At 38.3% G+C, this 27176-nt stretch overlaps 4 protein-coding genes across 6 annotated transcripts; all 4 read left to right on the top strand.

Annotated features, from left to right (window-relative positions):
- Positions 1-235: 235 nt before the first annotated feature.
- LOC122091256 (cytochrome P450 94A1-like) lies at positions 236-2096 on the top strand. The gene has a single exon (XM_042661121.1). The coding sequence runs from the start codon at positions 456-458 to the stop codon at positions 2016-2018; it is 1563 nt and encodes a 520-aa protein (XP_042517055.1). The 5' UTR covers positions 236-455; the 3' UTR covers positions 2019-2096.
- Positions 2097-7601: 5505 nt separating this feature from the next.
- LOC122090950 (cytochrome P450 94A1-like) lies at positions 7602-9713 on the top strand. The gene has a single exon (XM_042660727.1). It carries the CDS (start codon positions 7743-7745, stop codon positions 9459-9461), a length of 1719 nt encoding a protein of 572 aa, XP_042516661.1. The 5' UTR covers positions 7602-7742; the 3' UTR covers positions 9462-9713.
- A 5708-nt stretch (positions 9714-15421) lies between these two features.
- Positions 15422-17302, top strand: LOC122090894 (cytochrome P450 94A2-like). The gene has a single exon (XM_042660644.1). It carries the CDS (start codon positions 15464-15466, stop codon positions 16994-16996), a length of 1533 nt encoding a protein of 510 aa, XP_042516578.1. The 5' UTR covers positions 15422-15463; the 3' UTR covers positions 16997-17302.
- A 2814-nt stretch (positions 17303-20116) lies between these two features.
- Positions 20117-25398, top strand: LOC122092117 (ubiquitin-like protein 5). 3 transcript variants are annotated; one of them, XM_042662436.1, is made up of 3 exons: positions 20117-20482; positions 24967-24994; positions 25088-25398. In XM_042662436.1, exon 1 carries the CDS (start codon positions 20257-20259, stop codon positions 20476-20478), a length of 222 nt encoding a protein of 73 aa, XP_042518370.1. In that variant the 5' UTR covers positions 20117-20256; the 3' UTR covers positions 20479-20482; positions 24967-24994; positions 25088-25398. The 3 variants fall into 3 exon arrangements, with proteins under 3 accessions (XP_042518370.1, XP_042518369.1, XP_042518368.1); XM_042662435.1 differs by lacking the exon at positions 24967-24994 and having other exon boundaries at positions 20117-20497; XM_042662434.1 differs by lacking the exon at positions 24967-24994 and having other exon boundaries at positions 20121-20482.
- Positions 25399-27176: the final 1778 nt, after the last annotated feature.

Below are 27176 nucleotides of genomic sequence, written 5' to 3'. Positions count from 1 at the left end.
CTTTAAATTCCCCTTGCAAGAAAATGGAGCCATAGTAAAAAAATTCTCTACGATGAACCATCAATCGATAGTGAGCATCCAACGACTGGATGCAAGCGCAAGCCCAAGCCCAAGCCCTTATTATATATGCATTTTGTTTTCTTGGGTTATATATTTCCTTCAGCAAAATCCTGTGTGAAGATTAATTTACTTTGGTTTTAAATGCACTCCAAAGCCTGAAATAATAACAACGCCCTAATGATTAGGTTGTCTTTGATTTAGTTACTACTTAATTGCTTATAGCTGGTCAGAGTCAATTTAGTCCTTCCAAATTTTCAGCTTTGACCTATCAATAAGTGTTGAAAACCCACCTCTTACTGACTCTTTCAAAGATTTGTCGCCTATAAATTCACTACGATGCAGAGAAGTGGACATCACAATCGCCTTTGCGTAGTCTTCTTCATAACAGGTCCACCATGTTTCAGCTTGAGCTTTTAACCGCTCTTCTAGTCATTCTCCCACTCTTCTTCTTCTTCATCAAAACCAGCTTCACTCAACTGGGAAAGAAGAAATCTTCTTCTTCAGTTTCATCTCAAACCACCACCAAATTCCCCAAGTCATACCCATTGTTGGGCTCTTCAATTGCCATTTCTGCTAACCAAGAGAGATTCAACCAATGGGCTACAGAACTTCTTAAAGATAGTCCCAATGGAAACATCCTCCTCCATCGCCCTCTTGGCCATCTTCAGTTCGTAACCACTAACCCAGCCAACATCCAACATATACTCAAAAACGAATTCAACCTCTACCCAAAAGGAGACTTCTTTAGAGACACTCTCACCAATTTCCTAGGCGATGGCATCTTCAATGCCGATGGTGGTAACTGGAGATTTCAGAGACAGATATCTAGCCATGAATTTAACACCAAATCTCTCCGCAAGTTCACTGAAACAGTCGTGGAGGCCGAGGTCTTCGACCGCCTCCTTCCTTTCCTTTCCGACGCTGCTTCCAATAATTATGTAATTGATCTGCAAGACATCCTCCAGAGGTTTACATTCGACAACATCTGCAAAATTGCTTTCGGGTATGACCCAGCATGCCTTTCCCCATCATTCCCACAGCCAAGATCAGAATTCGCAGAGGCATTCGAAGCTGCTACGCAGTTGAGCAGTGAGAGGTTTCACTACATATTCCCACCCTTTTGGAAGCTTAAACGAGCACTTAATATTGGCTCAGAGAAAAAGCTGCGAGAAGCAAACGCAATAGTCCGTGAATTCGCAACAAAGGTCGTGAGAGAAAAAAGAAGAGAACTCGAGGAGAAATCTTCACTAGAAACAGAGGACCTCCTCTCAAGAATCTTGAACTCTGGCCATTCTGATGAACGTTTTGTTACAGATATGGTGATCAGCTTTATCTTAGCTGGTAGGGATACCACATCGGCGGCCTTGATATGGTTCTTCTTGTTAGTTTCTCGCAACCCTCGTGTAGAAGAGGAGTTAATGAAGGAGTTGAAGGAGAAGCCTGAATCACTTGATTACGATGAGGTGAAGCATGTAGTATACACCCACGCTGCCATCTGCGAAACCATGAGGTTGTACCCGCCGGTCCCAAATGACACTAAATTCGCGGCGGCCGACAATTATCTGCCGGACGGTACTTTTGTGAAGAAGGGAGCGGGAGTGACATACTTTCCCTATGCAATGGGGCGGATGGAGAAGCTATGGGGCAAAGACTGTATGGAGTTTCGGCCGGAGAGGTGGCTTGAGAAGGAGGAGGAAAGCTCTCCTTCAGCTGGGAAGTTGAAGTTTGTGGGAAAAGATCCATATACTTACCCAGTGTTTCAAGCAGGTCCAAGGATCTGCTTAGGGAAAGATATGGCTTTCTTGCAGATGAAGAGGATAGTTGCAGGAGTGATGCAGAAGTATCGGGTGGTGCCGGCAGAGAAGGATTTTGATCCTCTTTTCGTTTCTTACTTGTCCTCCAAAATGAAAGGAGGTTTTCCGGTAAGGATTGAGAGGAAGGTAGCGTCTAGCGAGTAGTGAATCTGTGTATTGAGTTTAACATCCTCTGCTTCTTTGATAAGGGATAAATGGAAAGTATGCTCTGTTTTTTGTTCTTATCTGGTGTTTTTTCTTTTTGCTTGTCGGGCCCAGTTGTTTTTGGTGGTATCTTGCCTAATTTTCTTTTCTATTTTTTAAGATTTAATATATTTATTTTAAAAAAATCTTCACTTTTAATTTCTATTAATTAGTTGTTTGGATATTCACCCAAAAAGAATATCTTTTTTAACAAGAAATATATATATATATATATATATATACTTGTTTTCCTGTTTTTCATTTTTTAAAATAACTAATATACTAAAATAGGAGAAGAGCAAACAAAGCACAAGCCTTGATGGTCATACAAATGTGAGGGTTTTGTGTCATATTCTCTCTCTCTCCTCTCTCTCCTCTCTCTCCTCTCTCTCCCTCTCTCTTTATTTCTCTCTCTTTACTCTAATAAAAGCAATTAAAAATACATCAAACTATAGGGGGAGGAAAGAAACAATCATCAAAAGGGGGATACATCCAAAACAAGAAAGAAGAAAAAAACAATGAATAGAAATGATGAAAGAAAACTAGGCTGGGGCAATTAGAGGAAATTCCAAGATAGGGATGAAAATGAAAAACCAAAGATAATTTATTTTAAATTTACATCATTTAATGAAATTTTTTATTTAAAGAAAAATTACATAATTTTAATATTTTATTTTTATTTTTTCTTCCACCCACCGACCCATTCTATTCACTTATTGCCAAACAAACACAGCCTTCATAGCTATTACTAGTGATAGCTTTACCTACTATGCTGTTCTTAAAGTTTGACTCTAAGAAACAAAATAAATGGAAAATTTTTTGTTGGTCAAAGTATAGAACACAAATCTAATAGTTCAATATTTGAGCTAACCAATTTCTACCATGGTATTTGTTTTATGTATATGATGTCGTATGCAGTATGCCATGTCACCCTTAGGAAATCAGGCCAGGTTGAGCTGGTGCAACCCAACATTGGACTGGGATTTTAGTATCATATTCTAACTTAGGGATTGAAAATCTAATTCATGACCTATGGGTTCTGATTGATTGCAAAAGGAATAAAAGCGAAGAGAAATGAAATTTTTAAACTTAAAAAATGAAATTTTATAATCATTACCTTATGTGACTATATCATTAATATCAAATTGTGTCATATACGGTTTGTTATGACTCATTTTTATTATAAAAAAAAAAGTACTTTTTGTATGAAAATACTTCTATAAGTTAATAATCCGTGTGCGGATTCTTTCCCATGTTTTCTCACAAAAAAAACTATGGGCTCCACATGTATTTTGTTTTGCTTTTCTATCTATTTTTGAATATGTGGGGTCTACATGGACGTGGAGGAGATCCCCAGGTCCATGCACAAGTAGAGGCGTGCAATGGCGATGGTAATGCAAAGCCACACAGGGCAAGGTGGGAGATGGACTGGGTTTGCAGCAGCAAAATGCTTAACGTGTATAACAATCTTTTTTTTTTCTTTTTTTTTAACCAAGGTCTGGACTAATCCTTGGGGAGACTAGCATAGCAACCCACCGCCATGATCTCCACTTAAATCACAAATGTACAAATGAAAAATCAAACATGAGACCGTACGCCTAATCCACACAATTCCCACTTCGCCTTAACCATCTGGGCAACCCATGGGTACAGAATAAATAAGAACAGCACACACATACATATTCACATAATGCTTACGATAATGTTCAATCTCACGACCTCCTCCCATGGGTGCCGACTCCACAAGCTGAAGCTACCACCACTTGGCTATCCTAGTGTTCGTGCATATAAGGACCTTGTGTCAAGCTTGGGCTTGAGATTATAATGTATGAGCCAAGTTGGGCTTTGAGTATCACTCTTATTAGTAGGGGTGTCAATTCGTGGCCCGACCCGACTAAACCGATCGGGATCGACCGTTTATAGACCGGCCCGACCCAGACCGTTTATTAAACATGTCGGGCTTGAGCCCGGCCCGTTTATAAATGGTCGGTCTCGGTTTCGCTACTTGGACCGTCGGGCGCCCGACCGAGACCGATCGAATAACTCCCAACCGAGATCGGCCTATTGTGCACCGACTTGGCCCGACCCTTTAATGATTGTAGAATACCTATTTTACCCCCCCAAATTAAAGAATAAAAACTAAAAAGTAAAGACATGTTCACATTTTAAATAATGGTTATATTTGGTATCATTTACTGATTTATTGTAATTTTTTGGGGCTTGCATGAGTGGGCCGGAATATAATAGCACATTTTAAAGATGGCCCGTTTAAAAACTGGTTAAAGCCCGTTTAAAAATCGGTTAAAGCCCGTTTAACATTAAACATGTCCATAGCCTGGTTAAGGCCCGACTAAAGCCCGATTAAGGTAGCTCGATTATAGCCCGAGACCGACTGACCGAATATAAAGTGTACCATGCCCTCAATAACTAAGCCTAATTAGTTAAATGGGCGGACACGGTGTAGCCTTTGAAAGTCTTCAAGCCCGATTAAGCTCGATCGAAACCGAACCGGCCCAACCAGTTGACACCCCTACTTATTAGTTTTATTATCATGTAGTAGCCGATCAGTACGTACTTCTCTTTATTAAATAATTGGTCTTCAACCAAAAAAGAAAAAAATAATTGGTCTTGGATTTGAAATTCTTTTTAAAAAATGGAGAACAGTTTTGAAAGAAAAAAAAAATCCTCTTCAACTGTGAAGTGGCTGAGAAGGACCTAAGAGCACGCCGCATGTGTTGAGGTGCATGTTTAATATCCCCTAGTTTTATCAGGCATCCCAAAACTAAAGAGGATCTAGATTCATTTTGAAGTAGTCAATCACATCTAGAAAAATTTCCTATATATGGCAGTTATATCTAAGAAATAGTTAAAATAAACCACATGTTAAATTTCAAACTCAATTTCAATCATATCTTTCCATGTCTTCTAGTTTTTATTTTTCATTCTAACAACGATTGGGCATGTTAACAGGTTGCTTAGGAATTGAATATACTAGCATTAGCATTTGTTGACCTTTGGATTTCATCAATTCAATTTAAATAGTTGGATTTATATTATTATTTTAATCTAAAATACATTAAGAGAGTGAGAGAACTGCACCTAGTGTACGAATTTCTTGGAAGGGCGGAAAGATCATATCATTTGTAGGACCCACACCTTTCTCTCCTTCGTCGGTTTTTCTTTCTTCTGTTTTTCTAGTTCTTCTCCTTCTTCCTACTCCGACGGTGAAAACAACACACCTTTGCAACCCTAATCGCCTGTTAAGGAAATAGGTGTTTTCTAAATAGAACCCAATCTCTCTCCTCCCATCTGCTCCCTTCTCGGCTCTCACCATGCCCTACCCCCATCCTCTGCAACTCCCACCTCCACGCCTTCTCGCACACCATCCGTCGCATCTTTGATCCCTCTCTTTTCTCATTTACCCCCACTCGCACCCTCGCCTTCACTCACCGATTCTACCCTTCTAAGGGTTTTTTTTTCTTTTTTTTTTTGTCAAAATCATATGAAGATTGCTAGGTTTCAGTCATTACTTTCAATCACAATTTGAATTCCTGTTTTTGTGGTTTCAGCCATGGATACAAAGGCTTGGGAAAAGTTCTTAACAACCTCATTTCAGTGGCAAGCCCACCCCTATTTAATTAGCGGGTCGGAGTTGATTGCAAGGGAAGGGGTTGTGATCGGATTGGTTGTAGAGGGGGGTTTGGGTTGGGTACAGAGTTAGGAGACTGTAGGGGTGTCAATTCCTAAACCGAGCCGGTAAAACCGGTCGGATCAAATCGATTACAACATGGATCGAATCGAACCGAAGTCTTATTGATTTGGTTCGGTTTAGAGTATTGCAACCCCAAAACCAAATCGAAACGTACCAAAAATCGGATGAACCCAAATCAAACCGAAACCGGCTCAAAACTCGGATCGAAACTGAAATCAAATTGGTAAGAAACCGAAATACTCCAAAATTCATTAAAAAAATCAAAATTTGTATAATTTTGTATACATTTGTATGGAAAGTCGAATCCAAACTGGACCAAAAACCAAAATCAACCCAGTTACAAATCGATTTAAGAAACCGAAAACAAACCGAAATCAAACCGCATCGAAATCAAAATCAAACCGAAATCAAAATTTCTTTATTGGTTTGGTTTTGGTTTTTCACACTGAAACCGATTCAATCCGGATCAAATCCGAACCAGACCGACCGATTGACACCCCTAGGAGACTGGTTAAAGGGGCAGAAGGTCAGGTTATAGGTGGAGCTAGCGGGAGGGTTGAAGAAGAGATGGGCAAAGGGGTGGGATGTTTTGATTTGTACCCGAAGAAGTGGATGGTGGTTTTCTGAGCAGAAGAAGAAGAATAGGGGGTGCGGAGTTGCGAGAGATGAACAAGCGCTGGGAAAGGAAATGACTAAGAAAAAACATATCTACACCGTTGGACGGCAGACTTAAAAGAGTAAAAGGGCTAGCACGTATTTCGTATATTATATTGTTTATTTTTATATCATGTACAGTGGACATTTTACATGTATTGCCATTTTTCATCTAATAATAAATATTGTGACTTAATGATCTAACGGTCAGTAACCTGCTAGTAAGTTAATCATCTAACGGTAAGTAACCTGCTAGTAAGCCCAGCCTTTTCCCCTTCTCTTCATAGTCCTAAAATTTGTTTAAAAGCATTACTTTCGCTCAATTCCAACTCAGGCTTGATTAACTTGATAAAATGAATAAGGGACTTGGAGTCTATTTCAACCTCATTAGACATGTCATGTACATAGAAAAAATACTATGTTTCTCACATGGTAAACCCATCTAGGCAAGACAATCCCTTTCCCCACCAAAAATTAAAAAAAGAAAAGAGTTTTTCTTCATGACCAATGAAAGGAGAATTTCTTGACTATGGCCATTAATATTATCAAATGACCTAAGAAAATGGTATTTTCAAATTTGCCAATAGGGTTAGGAGTTTGTCAATGAGAGGAGTCTCATCCTATGATCACAATATCAATAGGAAAATATTTTTACCACTCAATGGTTGATGGAAAACCTTTTCGAAAAAAGAAAAAAATGTACATAAAACTTTTCCTAAGACAATCATCTATTCTCTAGAAAAAAAAATGAAAATTAAGTAAGGAGAATAGAACATTTCTTGGTTGAGTGGCCCAACCCAAACAAAGAGGGAGAAATAATGATCCCACCCTCATAAAATGCAAAAAACCAACCCTTATTGATGCCCTATACACCCTCTTATTGACGCCATGTTGGTGCTAGACCACGACTAGATAATATTTTATTTTTATTAATTAGATCAATATTTAACTTAGTTGAATAGAGGGTGGCATGATCCCTAATTTTTTTTTTTTATTATTTTTATTTTTTAGCACAAGGATAATCTATTTACCCAAAAAAAAAAATAGAGACAAGCTATGAGAAAGAACACTACCTGATGATGATGCATATGCTGCGCATGGAATTGACATTGCGAGAGTCATGGGACCTCATGGCAGTGATTTATAAAAATCATACACGTTTCCTTTGATCGTCATTGGATGGGTCATGGAACCGTTGGACGGTTCATCCTAGCTTTGGATGGAGATGAACTCTCAACGCGAAGCTTCTAAAGTCTAAAGTCTAAACTGGATTTTATAGTTTTCCCATTAGCATTAGTTCTTTAATATTTTCATCTCATATGGTCCTCATGTGCAGAATTTTAATATACACTTCTTTCTCTAATGGAAAATTAACACTTTTTGATTCTTGTTTCTGCTCTTCTCTGATCTCCAACCCATCTGTTGCAGAGAAGAAGCACATAGATCTAATTCTAACGATCACGATGTTGCAGCTTGAGTTCCTAGTTTCGCCCCTTCTCTTCATCATTCCTTTCGCCTTCTTCTTCTTCTACTTCTTCATTAGAAAAACCAAAATTTCATCTCCTGCAACTACCAAACTTCCAACTGCTTACCCATTTGTCGGTCACATCTTTGCTGCTCCCAAGAATCGAGACCTATTGATGCCATGGATCGCAGAAATCCTCCAAAACTCCCCAAATGCAACTTTCACTGTCAAGCGCTTCAACCGTCAAAACATCATTACTGCTAATCCCGCCAATGTCCAACACATCCTTAAGACGCAATTCTACAAATACCCCAAAGGCCCTTTCTTCCGCAACAATCTTCACGACCTACTTGGTTCTGGTATCTTCAATGCCGACGGTGATCAATGGAAGTTTGAGAGACAGATCTCCAGCCCCGAATTCAACACCAAATCCCTCCGAAAGTTTGTCGGCACCGTCGTTGAGGCAGAGCTCTCCCAATGCCTCCTCCCTCTACTCTCGACGGCCACCGCTGAGAATTCTGTTCTCGATCTCCAAGACATCCTCCAAAGGTTTGCGTTCGACAATATCTGTAAAATCGCTTTTGGGTTCGATCCCAAATCTCTCTCGCCGACTTTCCCACAGCAAGAAGCTGAATTCGCCGTCGCGTTCGACGAAGCTGTGAAGTTGATCACTGGGAGGTTTCCTACGATGATCCAAGCAGTGTGGAAGGTGAAGCGAGCACTCAATTTGGGATCAGAAAAACAACTAGGGTTAGCAGTCTCTCACGTTCGTCAATTCGCTAGGAGAATCGTCAGAGAGAAGAGAAGAGAGCTAGAAGAGAAATCTTCACTAGAAACAAGGGATCTCTTATCACGAATCTTGAATTCAGGTCACTTGGATGAAGATTTAGTCACGGATATGGTCATCAGCTTTATCTTAGCCGGTCGGGACACCACATCGGCGGCGTTGACATGGTTTTTCTGGTTAGTATCCCGTAATTATCAAGTAGAAGAGGAGATAGTGAAGGAGATAAGAGAAATGAAGGATACGATGGATTACGACGATGTGAAGGATATGGTGTACACCCACGCCTCACTCTGCGAGAGCATGAGACTGTATCCACCAGTACCAGGCGATACCAAGGAGGCTGCCGGAGACGATGTTCTACCAGACGGGACTGTTGTAAAGAAAGGGATGAGAGTGACTTATCATCCTTACACGATGGGGAGGTTGGAGTCGTTGTGGGGTAAAGATTGGGCGGAGTTCCGCCCAGAGAGGTGGTTGGAGAGGGAGGAGAGTAGTGGAAAGTGGAGGTTCGTGCCGAGGGATCCTTACACTTACACGGTGTTCCAAGCGGGGCCGAGAATATGTTTAGGGAAGGAGATGGCGTTCTTGCAGATGCAGAGGATAGTCGCCGGAGTAATGCGACGGTATCGGGTAGTGCCGGCGGAGAAGGGGTTTGAACCTGTTTTCGTTTCATACTTGACTTCGAAGATGAAAGGAGGTTTTCCCGCAAGGATTGAGGAGAGAGAGAGAGTAAGGTGTGAACCGGTGACCGGTGAGAGCGGGTTTACCATGTGTCCAATCCGGTAATCTTTCGTTATTATTGTTATTCAAATTTTTAAAATTTTCTTTTTTACCTCCTTTATTTGTGGGGAGTTTCAGATTGTGAATATCTTTCACCTCTCTCTCTCTCTTATTAAGATTTTCGACTATCACTTTGTTGATCATGTGTGATTACATGTATGGTTGAAAATCATTACAAGCATGGATATAGTAATCGAACTTATCAATCCAGAAATTGATAGTTAATTCCCCTAATAAATCCCTTTTAATATTTTCTTCCTTCTTGATTTTTTTGGATTTATTCTGCAACTTCAATTTTAAGTTTCTGGATCTACCTTTGCACATCCATCAAACATATATTTGTGGCTAGAAATAAATGTACCTTTAATTCTTCTCTCAATTTTTTTATGCTTCATTGTAGATTTTCACCCACATAGATGGTGATCAACACTCAAAGAAAACGAACAAAAACGATATTTCAATTACTAAAACAGGTTTGAAATTGGAGAGAGAGAGAGACGTGGAGGATACTACTCCATTTGAGATTTCTAGAGATAAAATTGAAAAAAAAAATTATATATATATTTAACTAATGAAAATCGATAATAGTTTATCTTAAGATATTGTTTTTTTAATGTTCAATTCTAATTAAAGTGGGACAAATGAAGGGAGATGGGTTGTAATGATTTTCAGTCACACATGATTAATAAAATGATGATTGAGATATATATATATATATATATATATAGCATACTTGATATCGGCGGTATACCCATCATTTTCCCATATATATATATATATATATATATAAAGAAACGTGGAAGATATCCACAAGTTGAAACTCCCCACAAATAGAGGAGATAAAGAAAGTTAATAAAATCTGAATAATTTTAAATTCCTTAAAAATAGAGAAAATAAAAAAATTTTAAAATTTTGAATAAAAAAATTAACGGAAGGTTATCTACATAAGGAGGTTAGGCACATGGCACCTATTTACCGTAGGAGCAGATGATTTAAACTGCTCTCTCTCTCTCTCTCTCTCTCTCTCTCCCCTGATGAGAAGATTACTGAAGTTGATCACGTTTTGTATTCAAACTTTAATAAACCAACATTTTTTGTCCTTTTTAACAAGCCAATTGTTGTTGATATGCTGTTGTTTTTTTTTTTTTCTTTAAAATTATCTTATGGCACCCTTATTTTCAAATTATATATGACATATTACCTTAATTTGTCTAAAATATATACTGCATTATTATTTTTTAAATAACAAGATTACCTTTCAAATTGAAATAAAATTAAAATTTTAGTTCGATTTAGGGATTCTCCTCTGGTTCAGGCTATCAAACATTATCTTCCTATCAATCTTCTCTTCTAAAGATGAAGTTTACCAGTGGATTGCCACCTACCATAGGGAACATGGAGCGGTGGACATAGGAAAGAAATCATGAACCTTGGAATGATAACGGTCCGAGTCATTAATGGCGAGAAGCTCTGCAACCCTGCAATCACAATCATACCCATATTGAATAGCCACGACTCCGATAAACAACCCAATACCGAAGATTGACCTCTCCTTGCTCAGCGTTTCTTTTCAGAATCTAATTGAGTCCAAGTGAAGATCTTCCCTCCCAACCAGAAACATGGTAGGTAAGGTGTTGTCTCTGTTTGTGGCGGAAATAAAATGGATTTTTGTTGGAATTGGGGCGGGGGTTTTGTTAACTTCAAAAGTTGGATCTGGGAGATTGGCTCGGAAAAAAGGAAAAAAGGAAAAAAGGAAAAAAAAAAAGACATTGAGTTGCAGGTTTTGCAGACTGTAGTGGTGTTAGTTTCAGAGAATAATCTGAAATTGGGAACCAGACAGAGGATTTAAAGAAACCTGGGTTTCACTCACAAACTCCGCCTTTTCCTCCCTCCCTTCTCCCTGCCCTCTTCCCTTCCTTGCAACCCTCTTTTTCAAACATGCTAGAAGAAACGTTATAAAAATGGGTTTCACTCGCAGGGACAGCAATAGGAACATCGGTCTGAGACAAACTTCGAAGAAGCATGGTTTCACTCATAGAATATCATCCACGGTAGTCATCGTCGTCGTCGTCTTTCTCAATGGAAGTCTCTTGTAAAACAGAGCAGCACTAAACCTGCAACTCAATGTTTTAATTGATTGATTTCGGGATTTTTATATGAATGGTAAAAAAACAAGTTTAATGGCTGCAAATACTTTTGATAGGCCCTTTAATGTCTACAAATTAGTTCTAGGGTTCAAAATCTGGTCTTTGAGAGTAGAAGAGGGGAAAATGATGCGAAACTAGCTCCAGTTCAAAACTCATTTTAGGGTCAAAAGAGTCTTTTTCGTTCCTAAACTAATGGGGTTAGGTTTAAAGGGTACGTCAGATATTTTTGACAAAATAGGATCGAATATCATATATAATTTGAAAACGGGGTTGGTACAAGATTTTTTTTTTTATTTATTTTTTATTTTTTATTTTTTCTGAACAAACCATTGTTGTCATTTGTTTGGTAAATCTGGACATTAAAGAAAAATGATACCAAAGAGACCCAAGATGTACATCAAAATCTTGATGGTCGAAAATTGCTGGGGATAGGAAGTGTTCCATGGTAGTGATCTAACCCCCCCCCCCCATACCAGAGCTTATACGGGTGCTAAAAAAGCCTAGTCAATCCAAGCCCACCCTGAGCCCAAACAAGGCATGGACTGAGATTTCAGCTTATAGGGTGGGATAGGGTTGAGAATTTCAGGCCCAAGGCTGGTTTGTGTTGGGTCTAGGTTGAGGTTTCAACTAGATTCAACCCAACCTTAAATATTAAGGATATAATAATATAAGTATGTTAATAATTATAAATGGGTACTTATAGAAAAAGTTATGTAAAATGTCTCTCATTTCCTACAATCTATGTATATACAAAAACTTTGGTCTTTGACCTCTGCAATACATTAAGATCAAGCAACTAAATAACCAATAATACTAGATTGGGCTGGGTTGATCTATACCCAATAAGATTGGGCCTCAGCTAAGATATCCTAGCTTGACCTAGGGGTGGGCTGGGCAGGGCTTAGGTTGAATTAAGAGACTTTAGGGTTGGGCTCGGGTTTTGAAAAATCTAACTCAACCCAACCTATTGACATCCCTAAAAGCCCCATACAACAAGTAGTGCTTTCCATGACCAACTAGCGGTAGTGGGGCAATGTATAGGGTAAGAAATTTTATTAGTATTGATTATTGTGTCATAATTTAATACTTGGTAGGTTTTTTTTATTATTTTCTCCCTCCTGCTTTAAATTTGTGGACCAATGTGGTGATATTTATTTTAAGATATTAATGTGGCATGCAGATTTCTTCCCCTTTTTTAAAGGTTAAACCTTCCAACCATCCCACGCTAGTAGGAAATCCTCTCAAGTATCAGGATAATAAACTATAGAAAAGATTCTCTAAACTAGGGCGTCTCCTAATCTTACTTATATAAGAAAATTTTACTTTTTCGCCTTTTGAAAAATGAATATAAAAATACATGTGTGAGTATGGCTTAGGATAGGCCATAGGTTCAAAGAAAACTCTCCCATTAAACTAATCAGCAAGTGTTTCCAACCAGGTAGTCGAGGCTACCTTAGCTAGGAAGAGCAAATGAGGTTGATGAAATGAAATAAGGAGGTGTTGACGTATTTTCATCTAAAGTGTAGGAAATATTTATCTACTAAAATTTTATCATTTCACATGTATACTGAAAAATTTAGTAAATTCGATTTTAAGAATTATCCAAAATAATTCAGCTTGTTAATATAAGAATTCAACGGAAATTTTGGTCAAAAAAATATGTCTCCATTGACACCCCTAATCCTATCATTTTTATAGAAATCATAACATAAACAAAGAAGGCATAACCTTCACGTGCCAACATAACTATTTGGACAATTGGTTGACACTTACCAATAGTGTGGAGGCTCCTAGGAGGTGATGAGTTAACCTATCTTCATCAAGTGCGTTAAATAGTCATTGAGTACGAGTTTGGATCTGCTACACATGTGGGGACAGAGCATTGGGGTGTGGATCCCTTGACCTAGACCGGTCAGGCTCAATTGGGCTTGGTGGGCCATTTGGCTTTAATCATGACTTGCCTATTTATGTAATGAGTCCTCCGTCGGATTTTCGAGTTTTAACTGGGCTTCCATTAATCGGTCTAATTGGGCCCTATACGTTAATGCACCATTAAAGCCTTAAATAGAGTCTTAAATGTGCTTTAATTATCTTGGACTTTAGAAATTTTAATATATTTATTAGATCATCAATAACTTAGGCACTTAATCACATTCAATAATTGATAAAAATATTAATATATATCTTATTCTATAAAAAAAAAAAATCAATTTTATACCATATAAATGGTGGGGCTAAGTTGGGTTTGTAAACAATCAAGCCGATGGGGACAACTATCAAGCTTAACACTGTGCAAAAACAACCAATTATAAACGGGCTAGGCTTGAGTCCAACATATTTGTTAATTGGGCCACTCTTGAGTCTTGATTGGGGCTACCAGACCAGGCCTGAAATTAACATCCCTATCATGCATCACTAGTGGGTCCCTTACTCCATGGAGAGTTCAAATATGTCTTTATTGTCCCATGCCGGGAGCAGATCCAAACCCTTAGGGTAGGGATGTCAAAACCTACACCTGAATTAGTGAAATCAAATCAAATCAAAACTGATATGAGTTTATTAGATCACGTTCAGATAGAGATTTTGTGAAGCCAAAATCAAATTGATCCGTATTGAAATTGATAAGACATCAAATCGTACTCAAAAGACGGGACCAAAACTGATATAACTCCAAAAAAAAAACATTAAAACGGACCTATTCACACCCCTTCGGCTTGGTCTAGATCTACATCTACCTCAATGCCTCGCCCATAGTAGTGTAGCAGCAGAAGTATCCATGTGCCAAACTTTTGCCGACATCAAAAGCCTATGGTTTTTTCGGATGCAAGATCCCTACTAGGGGTTACAGGTTATAAAGCAGCAGTCACAGTAGTCTATACTAGTGGGAAACATCTATGATGCACTTGAAGAGAGTTAATCTGCCCAACCATCTAGACGCTCTCAACTGATCTGCGTCAAACAGTTAGGCTATGGCGACGGGAAAATAATCTTCTGCTTTTTTCATCCATGTTTTTTCTTGTTTTACTATCTACAAAACACGACACGTGGACAATTTTAAGATCAACGCACCAGATGTAATAATCCTCACCCAACCTTAACCGTTGGATCATCTGTTGTTCACGTGTCGTATTGTAGAAAAACAGGAATGAGAAAAACAGAGAATTTTGATCCATGGCGATGTCGACCTTCCCCATGTGTTTAGTTATTTATTTAGGCTATGGCGAAGTCGGCCTTCCCCATGTGTTTCGTTATTTATAAGGTTTATTGCCAGTCTACAATTTTCCTTTTTCATACACGTTTTACTTATGAAACACGCCTTATATTGAGATCTTCTACAATTCTTTGGAGGTGCAATTAGGTGTAATTCTTCTCTACGATACGTGTTTCTACCGACGTGCAAACTGGGTCTGGATCTAAAAAAAAAAACAACCCGATCCATTCTCTACAAAGGGATCCATTGCAAAGGGGCTTCATTCAACGAAAGTGGGTAAATCACTGTAAAAAGAGATAAAGACAGATACCTCACCAGAGAAGACGAAGCCCCTTTGCAGTAGATCCTGCAGAGGATGGATTGGGTTGGTTTTTTTCTAGATCTGTACCCAGCTTGCCCTCAGATTTCTCTCACCTAATCGTGGTGGTCCACGTCTGTAGACAGTAGAGAGACATGTAGCCAGATTAAGGGAAAATTACACCTAATGCACTTTGAGGGAATTGTAGAGAATTCGGATTGGTTCTCATACGAGAACCCGATCCACATCAGAGCGGATCAGCCTGGTGGCCCAATCCTCTGCTATATATATTTTAACGGAAACCACGTTAGAGGCAGTTAAAGATAGAGAAGTGTATTGGAGATCATAGAAAATGTTACAGGTTGGGTTATTAGCTTCATTTCTCCTCTTCTTCCTTCTCCCAATCTTTGTTTTCTTCTTCATTAACACTCTCAGTAGCTTTCTGGGTAGTAAAAAATCCTCTTCACAGTCTAATAAACTACCCAGATCTTACCCATTGATCGGTTCATCAATCGCCATTTTTGTGAACGAGAAGCGGCGGAACCAATGGATCACAGATGTTCTCAAACACTCCCCAACCAAAACCTTCGTTCTTCGTCGTGCTTTTGGTGATTCAAGGATCTTTACTGCTAACCCTTCTAATGTCCAACACATTCTCAAGACCCAATTCTATCTCTACCCCAAAGGTGGCTTCGTTCGCCAGAGTCTCTCAGATTTCCTCGGTTCCGGCATCCTCAATGCCGACGGTGGTAACTGGAAATTTCAGAGACAAATCTCTAGCCATGAATTCAACACCAAATCGCTTCGCAAATTTGTCGAATCTGTTGTTGAATCCGAACTATCAGAACGCCTGGTACCTATCCTCTCAAATGCCGCTGCTGAGAAGTCCGTTCTTGATCTACAAGACATTCTGCAAAGGTTTGCGTTCGACAATATCTGTAAAATTGCTTTTGGGTTCGATCCAGAGTACTTATCACCTTCACTCCCAAAAGCTGAATTCGCTGCCGCATTTGATGAGGCTGTACTGATAAGCGGGATACGGATGAACTGCGCATTCCCGGCTCTATGGAAGCTGAAACGGGCACTGGGTATAGGGCATGAGAGACAGCTCCGATTGGCAACCTCGCGAGTTCGTGGGTTTGCAGGGGAGGTTGTAAACGAAAAGAAACGTGAGCTTAAAGAAAGATCTTCGTTAGAAACTTCAGATCTCCTCTCGAGAATCTTGTGTTCTGGGCATTTGGATGAGAATTTTGTTACAGATATGGTGATTAGCTTCATTTTAGCCGGACGGGATACTACATCGGCGGCTTTAACTTGGTTTTTCTGGTTAATTTCTGGGAATTCTCGTGTAGAAGATGAGATAGTAAAGGAGATAAGGGAGAAGCGAGAAGAACTTGATTATGATGAAGTGAAGGACATGGTGTATACTCATGCCGCCCTTTGCGAGAGCATGCGTTTGTACCCACCAGTTCCAAGTGATACCAAGGAGGCCGCAGGAGACGATGTGTTACCAGATGGAACCATTGTGAAGAAAGGAATGACAGTGATTTATCATCCTTATGCCATGGGAAGGATGGAGGAGGTTTGGGGATCAGATTGGTCGGAATTTAAGCCGGAGAGGTGGCTGATGAGAGAGGAAGAGGGAGGGAAATGGAGTTTTGTAGGGAGGGATCCATATACTTATCCGGTGTTCCAAGCAGGGCCGAGGATATGTTTAGGGAAGGATATGGCGTTCTTGCAGATGAAGAGGGTGGTCGCTGGTGTGTTGAGCCGGTTCAGGGTTGTGCCGGTGGTAGTGGAGGAGGGGTTTGAGCCGGTATATGTTTCTTACTTGACTTCCAAAATGAAAGGTGGGTTTCCAGTGAAGATGGAGGAAAAGGGATAAGGTGGTGGACCACTTTCTGTGGACCACTCCCTCTTTTCCTCCAGACATGGGGTTGCAGGTTGCAGGTTGCAGGTTGCAGGTTGCAGGTTGCCGTTACTTTTTTTCTCTCACTTTCTGTGGTTGTAGTTCAGTTAAGTTCGTTAATTGTCTGATTTTTCTTTTCCACTTGTGTTCCTTGACGTCAGGAGACCCGCTTGTACTGTGTCAGAGGTTACAAACATAGGGGTAGAAATCGTCTGAAATTCTCATCTTGTATAATTTTATACAATTTCACCCTAAATGGTTGACACGTGTAAATATTCCATATCTACGGTTCAGATTAATTAATCATAATATAATGTTAATCAATCATAATACAATCTGAACCATAGATATGAAATATTTACACGTGTCAGCCATTTATGGTGGAATTGTATGGAATTGTACATGAAGAGAATTTCAGACGATTTCTACCCCAAACATAGTGATCTGGGTATCTTTTTTTTAGTATCTTTTAAAACCTTGCTCCCTGCTTAATCTTATGCATAATAAATCAATTTTTATTAACATCATAATAACACGCTTTGTGTTAACAGAAGTCTCCAGCATAAGTCTCCTCACGACTGATATATTACACAGGTTAGGTGTAATCGCGTATGACTAGGATTTACCCTTGGATCTAAACCTTAAAATCAGGCTTCGAGTGGTTCGTAGTTAGCAAAAGAAGAGGAATAAACCCTTGTAAATGTAGAAACCTAATGGGTTGAGGATGGTGTTGTGCATCTCTATTGGCTTTAAGGGTAATCTCAAGCTCAACCAAAATAAATAATTTGGCTAATAGCCCAAACTGGAATTCAGGTTGTTTATTGGATAAGCTAGGTTAAGAATTGATTCCATTGGCTCAATAACAATGCATTGTTTTAAAATTTGGTAAATCACTTTGGGAATCACCAGATTTACTCCAGATGGTCCAAGCTGCTAGGCCCAACATATTGGCCCCTGCAACTAGGGTTTGACTTTGAATCAAGCCATTGGAAGAACAAGATTTTGAAATGAGCCCAACATGTTGGCCTTCTATACTCTTTTATATATGCTGCTAAGCCCAACATATTGACCTTCCATACTCTTTTTATATATATGCTGCTAAGCCCAACATATATAAAAAGGGTGTGTATATTGATTGTAGGGGTGTCAAATGGTCCATTTTCGCTCTCTACCATTAGGCCAAATAAAAAAAAATTGTTAAGTTTACTTGGTTGATTTAATGGGCTCATTTTTGTCCATTATCAAGTTGTTATTAATTTAGTTTCGGTATTTTAGTCTCATGTTAAATTTCTGAGTCTAATTAATCATATACTTTCAATTGGCACATTTATGGTATATGTCTATGCATGTGTACCTAAATCTTTTAGCATTATTATGCACTCTCCAAACTTTGAGTGAGAATAGACAATTTAGATTAAAAAAAAAAAAAAAAGAACCATAAAATTGAACAGCTTGTGTGTTTATCTCGTGATTTTTTTAAAACATCACCTTTCATTGTGAAATAGATTACTACCCTTAAGGTTTTCTTTCTCAGCCATCATTATGCTTAGTGAAAATTTATGTTTTTTCACTTATTGCCACATGGCAGTATATGGGTTAATCTATGTGATAAAGGATGACGCAAGCAACAAGTATCTCATCGATACAGTCCCAACTTAAAATGAGAAGAAACAGCTAAAACCATAAAAGAGCCACTTTATTTTATATTCAGCTTCAATTGATAGTTTTAGAATTTGAGCAACTTTCCTAATTTAACCACAAAGGAAGGTTGTTCAATTGGTAAAGAGCAATAGAAGTCATGAGCTCAACTCTTCTTAAGGCCTAACTATCCATAATAAAATAAAATAAATAAATAAAAAATCTGAGTTTACTTTGAACTAAAATATGACATAATTGAAATGTATGTGGAGTCTTTATCACATGGACTAGGTGGCACACAACCTAGAGGTAATTACTACTATTTTAAACAACTCCAGCTATGTTTCTTTTCAAATCCGGCCTATCATTGAGGATATCAGGTTCATGTGTGCTAGCCCTGTAGAGTGTTCATTTTCTTATGTTTCAAGGGTTGTTAATGGTATTGCTGACACCCTTACAAGGAGAGGCATGCCCGTCTGGTGTAGGATAGTATGGCCTCAATCTACTCCTAGGCTGAATTAGCTCTACTAAGCCAATGCCTTGACTTGTAATCGATCATCAATGCAATAAGATTTTGCATTAAAAAAAAAAGTGACAAATAGGGAAGCATTATATTTCTCCAGACATAGTGATGCCTAAGGCACAATTTGATAATGTTTTTATTGTTTCTGTGTCAAGAAACAGCAGAAACGGCTTTTCACATTTCTTGAAACAAAAACCAAATTTTTGATGTTTGATAAACCTCTTTCTCGAAACAGTTTTTGTAAATATAATGCCACTAAAAAACCCAATAGTATTATCGGATGCCCAAAATGGCGAGAGGCTTCGGTTGTCTCTTTTTGGGTTTAAATAATTGAGAAATTTATCGGGCACAATAGCTTTTTTTTTTCCTCTCAAATTCGTTTATAGAAACGATGAAACATGTTGGACTTGTTTCATCAAAGTCGTTTCTAGAATTGTAAATAGGCATAAATTTTGATTTATGTTTCTAGAAACGGATGAAACGGAGCAACTTTGTCAAACACTTTTTAGGGTATTTCTCCATTTCTAGGAACAAGAAAATGCAGAAACTACAGAAACGGAACGTTGTCAAACGGTGCCTAGGACTCCACAAATAATGAGAAAACATGTTTCTTTATAAAATGATTTGGTTTTTATCAGGTTTTCCGGTTTGGTTTGCTTTTCTGCTTCAATTGGTTCATCAAACCGATAAAGATTCCAATCGATCCAATTTTTTGATCAGTTGGTCCAATCGATTCATTCCTTAAGGAGGTCAAGTCAAACCAAACCCATCTATGTTATGTTGTGTACTACTGTGTACAAAAGAATTCTAACCACAAGATGTGCTATTGGGATAACCAAGATCGTTCGATTAAGAAACGTGTCGAATTTTTACTCGTTAGAACAATCTAGAGTCCAAAATCTTTCGAATACGGGATTGGGACTTACCAACAACCCCTATATACAACGGCTGCTCCGAGCAAAGGAGGTCTGGACTCTTGGACGCGTATTCTTCCATTCTGATCTTCGATTTCTTGCGGTTCAAGTCTTTCGACTTCGGAGGTGAAGAGCAAAGGAGAGAAGCGAAAGTAGCGAAGATGATCGAAGTAGTATTGAACGATCGGCTGGGAAAGAAGGTTAGGGTTAAGTGCAACGATGATGATACGATCGGAGACCTGAAGAAGCTTGTCGCTGCTCAGACGGGGACGAGAGCTGAAAAGATCAGGATTCAGAAGTGGTATAACATCTACAAGGATCATATCACCCTCAAAGACTACGAGATTCATGACGGAATGGGCCTCGAACTCTACTACAACTAAAATTGTATGTCTAATCAAGGTTTTCTTTACTTTCTTTCTCCTTTTATACCTTGGGAGTATCATCTGTTATTTCTTTGTTTCCCACCTCGTAGTTTGATTTTTGTTGTGTAGTTTCTTGATTTTGGGATTTGGATTATCTTATAATCGGTTTTTGTTAAGTTCGATTTTATCACCAAAGAATGGAATAATTTGGAATCTGGGAGAAAATGTTTTTGTTCACGATGTCTCTGGTATATTCGTTTTTCTACTAATTCCCCTTTTCGATTTTTTTTTTGGGTGCGAAGATTGTTGCAGAAACTGTGAATTCTGTCTTAGTTTTGGTTGCGTCAATCCCGCAAATTTATTAGGTTGGAATCAACATTACATCTACCATAGTAACTTGGAGTTGCTCTTTATCATTCAACTATCTAAGGACTAGGAAATAAAAATTATATATTTTAAGCACGCTACTCAAGTCTACCATCCCCTTGGGAGCATAGACATAGTAGTTGGCTGGTCCTGTAGAGACGAAAACCTAACGCTATTCAAAAAAGATTAGAAATCACAAATATATAATCACACAATTCAAAAGATTTACTAGGTTAGGTAAGATTGTCTACTTGTTGAGATAAGATTATGCTTCACTAGTAATGGTAAATAGGGTTACGCCTGTATCAGATTACAGAGTAAACCATCTCGCTACCATATAGCAAACCCTGCATAGACACATATAATACTGAAAATAGCCATGAAGCCTAAAAAAATTCTGGGGGATGGCGGCCCTGTAACCTCCCCACCGTGAACCCACCAGTTTGTTGAGGCCCCTGTAACGAAAATAATGCGCAAGTTGGGCCAATAAGGTGTCGGGCCAGTTGTTCGGAGTCTGTCCACAAAAGCAAGCGCCTTAATACAAGACATCATACCCCCCACAGGTCCTGTTGCATGATTATCCCTATTTGAAACTGTTGAAGCTTTGAGATTTTAAGCACCGATGTCATTTCTGATTACTTCAAGCCAGGTCATGTTCAGAACTTTTGTTGTCCTTATGCTTTTGCCAATTTGCAAATACTCGAGTCATGCATTCATCTGTCTTTGCTTCTTAGTGCCGTATAATCTGAGTCGATTTTACCTATACGATCACTTATGACAGGCATAACTCCTATTCAGTATTCAGCTCAGATGTCATCCTTCCTATTCTTGCTGCCCTTCTACGAGAGAACCTCCATTGACAATAATTTGGATGAATTCACAAAATCCAGAGGCGTGTCTTTTATCAAGGGAGCAAGAGAAAAACAGTGGTGCGTGAGAGCTCATCACTGTGATTCATGAAATATTTGTAAGGACAAACCATAGGTTAAACCTTACCTAGTTCCATAGTTGCCAGGCACCCTTTGCTGGAATGGCACCATGGTTGCCTAGCAGACACCATGCTGGTGCCACCTTGATTTTCTCCCTTTTCCAACTCAGATTCCATGACAACCATGCTTACTTCTATAATAACATGATTCCTTCTCTGGCACAAATGTTGTGGTGGTTGAATTTGCCTCTGTCGTTTTCTTCTACAATTGGTAATTGATAACCTAAGGCTCTGGTTTTGTAGGCCCTTCTACCTTATTTTTAGAATAAAACATTTCCTGTAAAACTTCTCATACAGTTTGGTCTGTGGCCTTTCCACTGCTTCTTGGTTGCACTTAAACTTTTGACTTTTTTTAGAACAAATCAGGAATGTTGCCTCCTTATAGACTTGTCTGAAACTAACAGTGGAAAAGGACATGCGATGCATCAAAATCTTATTCAGCTGATGACGATAATTGATGAATGCAAAGCCATCAAATTATAACATAGGCTGACAGAGGTTGTAGCCTCAGATTCAGGGTCAGCATTCATATAATTTTGTGCTATAGGATGCTCACTCTGATAGTCTATTATTATGCATGAAAAACTTCAGTCCAATATTCTAATACCTGAATCATGACAAAGAGAAAGATGGATTTATGGGTATACCATGTACGTTTTGGGTGAATCAATAGATTGAAGGCTTCGTTTGCTGTCATAGTGTCATGGCTACAGCAATTGGTGGGGAGGTTGGCAAGGAACAATTCGTGCTGTACGTTGTTGTCTTTCGAGACTTCATTTGAGGGGTTAGCATATTCATAAAAATTAAGTCCTTTATTTTTATTTCCTTTGAAATTTGAGTGTCTACTGAGTGTGCTGACATAGAAGGGTCTTCTGAAACTCTTCCTAGGAGGAGTTGCTTAATTTAATGTTAACAAATGAGATATTAGGGAAAGTCTGGAGATTCCATCCTTGAATATTTTGCTGAAGGTTTTGAGCATGTTGTTTCTTTAGTAGTCAAGTAGCAAAAACTGCTCAATATTCTTGATGTTGGATGGACAAGGAATCCTTGATTGAACAACTGCGAAGTTGTAGAAAATTGAATAGAAATAGAAGAAGAAAAACCACATAGGAGGAAATTGTACTTCTAACCAGAGATCAGTATTTGGGACGCATACTAAATAAAAATATTAGATCAATTCCGACTTATAGATCCAAAGGAGAGAATTTATATCTCAGAAAATAATGGTTGGTTAGGGCTGAAATTTGGGTTGAATGCCCTTCTTGTACCAGCCGCTTTTGACCTGCAAAAATTCACTGGATTCTAATAATTATAGATGGGGGTACTAGGTCTTGATATATATCAACATCAACAACTAAGCCTTTTCCCAACTAAAGCGCTCAGCTACATAGGTCTTGATTTAATCTGATCTTGTCCTGAAGGATGCTAAACCTATGTAATCTTTAATCATATTTCTGCATATGGTTAGCTGTATGGCTTTGATATGGGTTCTATAACCTTTTTTTCTTTTTTTCTTTTTTTTTTGGGGGGGGGGGGTTGGAGAGCTAGTACTCATTTCTGAGGAAAAAAAGCAGTAATAATTAACTAGCACTTTTGGTATCTCTTTTTTTTTTTTTTTTTACCTATCTTTAGTAAGAATGAATGAGAAAATGCATAAAGTCAAATCATGCCCACCCTCACCCCCCCACCCCAAAAAAAAAAAAAAAAAAAGCATCAGCCTACCTATCCACACCTTCGGCATGGCCATCAGCAGATAGGAAGACCGAAACAAACATGACACCTCAGCTAAATGTGGACTGAGGCTTTTCTTGAGCATCCCAACTTATGTCATCTAGAGAGAAAGGAGGAGTGTGACCTCCCAGATAGATGTGGCTCTTGAAGCCACAGCTTGCTTTGCCAACGCATCCACCATTGAAATAACTTCATGGAAGCAACAAGTTATTTTCCAAGAAATCTTGTCCAGATTGCTCTTAGAGAACAACCTCTTTGCAGAAAGCATCACGGGATAGATTCTCTCTTAATACACGATACTACTATTGAGAGTCACATTACCTAGATCCACGACAAATATAATGTCATAGAAATTCGAATTGCTTCAAAGAAAAGCTACAAACTCAGCCCAAAAATTAGATGCAATACCTTCATATGAGGAGAAACAGCGCAGAGGAGTATCTAGATGATCTCTAAAAATACCTCCAGCTCCAGAATGACCAGGATCCCTGAAGAGCGCCCATCTATATTGATCTTGAAGCAACCATCCGGTGGGTGATTCCAAAAAGGTTCTGTGATTTTTTGGTTGAATATAACAGACCTCACTAGCCAGTAGCCACAGTGTTCTGTCATGTCAGCATGTACCAGTTTTTGTTAAGTGGCAACTTAGGCTAGAAAGTAAATACTTATGTGTATGGAACATATATTTTTGCCCCTAGTTGTTTCTCATTTCTGTCTTCCGTTTCATTATTCTTGAGGTTAACCGTTCAAAATTATGGGTGAGATATTTAGCTAAAAGAAAAAAGATTTTAAATTTGTCATTGTTTGACTGGATGACTAGCTGTCCAAGTATTTATCACAACAGAGGTAAAACATAATGTGGCCAGTTCTGAACAGATGTATAGAAATGAGTGTCGATTGCTAGCAGTGTATGGCATTAAGTGTGATAATTTTCGTTCTTGAAAATGGAGGTTGTGAGTTGTTTGTAGTTTGACTCGACTCTTCCAAAAAGGACTCAGCACAACATTGTTTATACAGAACATGCTGAAGCTATTGTTGTGAGTTGGTTGTGGTTTGACTCGACTTTGTGAAAAATTTAATTAGTACGACATTTTTTAAATGGAACATGTTGAAGTCATGTCTAAACACATGTGAATGATGAATTGATTGCTACCACTGACTTGTTTGGTGTATTTTCACTTCATGTTCGATAAATTTTATTAGGATGGATTGGATATTGTAATTAATTCTAAGTTACCTTTATTGAAAAGCTATATCCTGACTCAGGTTTAGTCCCATTTACTAAACTTTCATCTGAGGTTGCAAAATGCCGATGCAACCAAATTTTTTAATCTTGTTAAGGGACATAGAGAAGTTGCTCAGTCCACCATATTGACTAGTGATGATATTGCTTTGGCATGTGAAATTGGACTACTAACCAGAGGTGGATGATTTCTCTTAGGAATGCTGGTGAATTATAATCTCTACCTTGTAGTGTTTTGAAGTTCAATGATGTAGCTTCATGATTTCATTTTTCTTAACTTATTTTCTACTGAATTACAGGTCTGATGTCGAAGGTGCATTTTTCTCTTGGGCCAGAGAAGAGAAAGTAGATGGTCAAAAGTCAGTGTTCTCTGCTTCACTATGCTTCTGGAACTATGATATATAATGATGTAATACAGAATTGACTGGATTAATTAGACTTGGTATTGTAAAATTGAATTGCTTCTGCCTCAATCTGGGGTTCTCTTTTTACCTATGTGACTATGTCGGTATTTGGTGGGGCCTTCACCATCTAAATTCTGATGGTTTACAATAGCCTATAATTTCAGCCATATATGCATAATAGATCTAGCTGTGGAGAAGGTTCATTAGCCTCGGTGAATTGACAATCACGATCATCATTTTAAGTTTTTGCTGTTTAACAACTGTCTCTGTTATAAAGTTTGAAGTCTCAAAATAGATTTCCCAAAGAAGGATGTGATTTGGATCCTCTCCTGCGCCAGTGAGGGTCCTCTCTCCTGTTTTGTGTGTGTCTCTCCTCGCTGGTACCTCTTTAGCACCTCATGGTGTTGGTGAGGATCCAAATCCTGCTGTGAAGGTCTTGACCAGACTCATCAATAATAATGATGCTGATACTTGGAACCATGGTCTCTAGTTGTAAATATTTTTTAGTTTGAACTTGAGGATAAATATAAAAGGAACTTGATATCCTCAACCCATTACCGTTGAAGCATTGTTTACCGTACCAGCTATGATCACTATCATGGAGTATCATTTTTCATTACCAAAAAAAAAAAAGTTTTGGGGTTGAGAATAATAATGCACTCATATCCTAAGAATGCCGATAGATTGTTTTGATAAAATTTAAATATGTAAATTATTCAAATATTAAACAATTTATATATGAAGTAGATGGTACACACTTCCAACATGTTCAGGTGTAATCCAAAAGATGCTAGTCAAAATAGGAAGGGACGACGACTCAAGAAATGATTCTACACAGAGACTCGTAATTGAATACCCGATGTCGAGATAATCATATGGTGGTGGTTCATAGGGTTGTCATCGGTAAAATAGATGGAGTTCCCCTTGCATTCAAGAAATTCTTGGGCAGGGAGTGAAATTGAACAGCTACTTTCCAAAAAACCAAAACACTAGCGCCAATGCTTTTCATTTGGATCCACTTTTGGTAACTCTCATCCAATTTGCGAACCCAAAACTAGATAGTTTTGAATATGAACAGTGGGTGAATAACGATATCGTTGTCATCATGGTCATGGTCGTGATCATCTTCGTCATTGTCATGCCACCTATAGTTAAGGATATCAAAATCAAATCGAATCGAGCTATATATATTGAAACCATGAAACTGCTTAATAAGTGGTTAGATTTTGATAGTTAAATGGTTTAAACTTACTCGACCCATCTTCCTTAAATACTTAGTGATCCAAACAAGTCAAACTTAATTAACGCGAGTCATGTTTTTATTATTTTTTTGAATACATTAAATATTTATAACATTAAAAGACCCTCAAATCATTCTATCAAAAAAAACCGCAATCAGAAAAGAATCAACCTTGCCTCTTGTTTAATCCAGATCTTAGTGTTTTTCAGTGTTTGAAACTCCACAAACTATATATCATGACAGGTACAAGGATTACCCTTCGAAAGCATGGCACAGGGGATTGAAAGAGTCACCATTGCAGGTGCCAAGACAAAAAGAGTGGGTAGGGGGGAAAGGAAGATAAAATGGCAAAAAATAACTTGGAAACTTGAGTTTTGACTGGACTCATCGAGTTCCTCATGACTTGGTAAGAAAATTTCACTCAATTTGAGAAATTATTCTGAGTTAAAACCTGATTTTACAACTATGATTGTGTTTGACTATTATAGTTATAAAATTCCAAAATCTAAATCTAAAGGTAACTGAAAGAAACAAAAGTTTTCTAAATTCAGCTGAGGCAACAATTTAAATCATTGGATCTCGTGATTAGAACTTCCAATGAAATATTAAGGTAGTGAAGGTGGGGTATATACATCATCTAAAGGAAAAGAAAAATAGTATCAATTATGACTTCATGAGCAGTCAGCAATCAAAGAAGAAGTTGTAGTAATACAACTCCTTGCAACTTCGAGAGATCTCTAAAGC

This window comes from Macadamia integrifolia, chromosome 10 (genome assembly GCF_013358625.1).
Source record: "Macadamia integrifolia cultivar HAES 741 chromosome 10, SCU_Mint_v3, whole genome shotgun sequence".
Classification (NCBI taxonomy): domain Eukaryota; kingdom Viridiplantae; phylum Streptophyta; class Magnoliopsida; order Proteales; family Proteaceae; genus Macadamia; species Macadamia integrifolia.
This window is presented reverse-complemented; position numbering and strand designations above follow the sequence as displayed.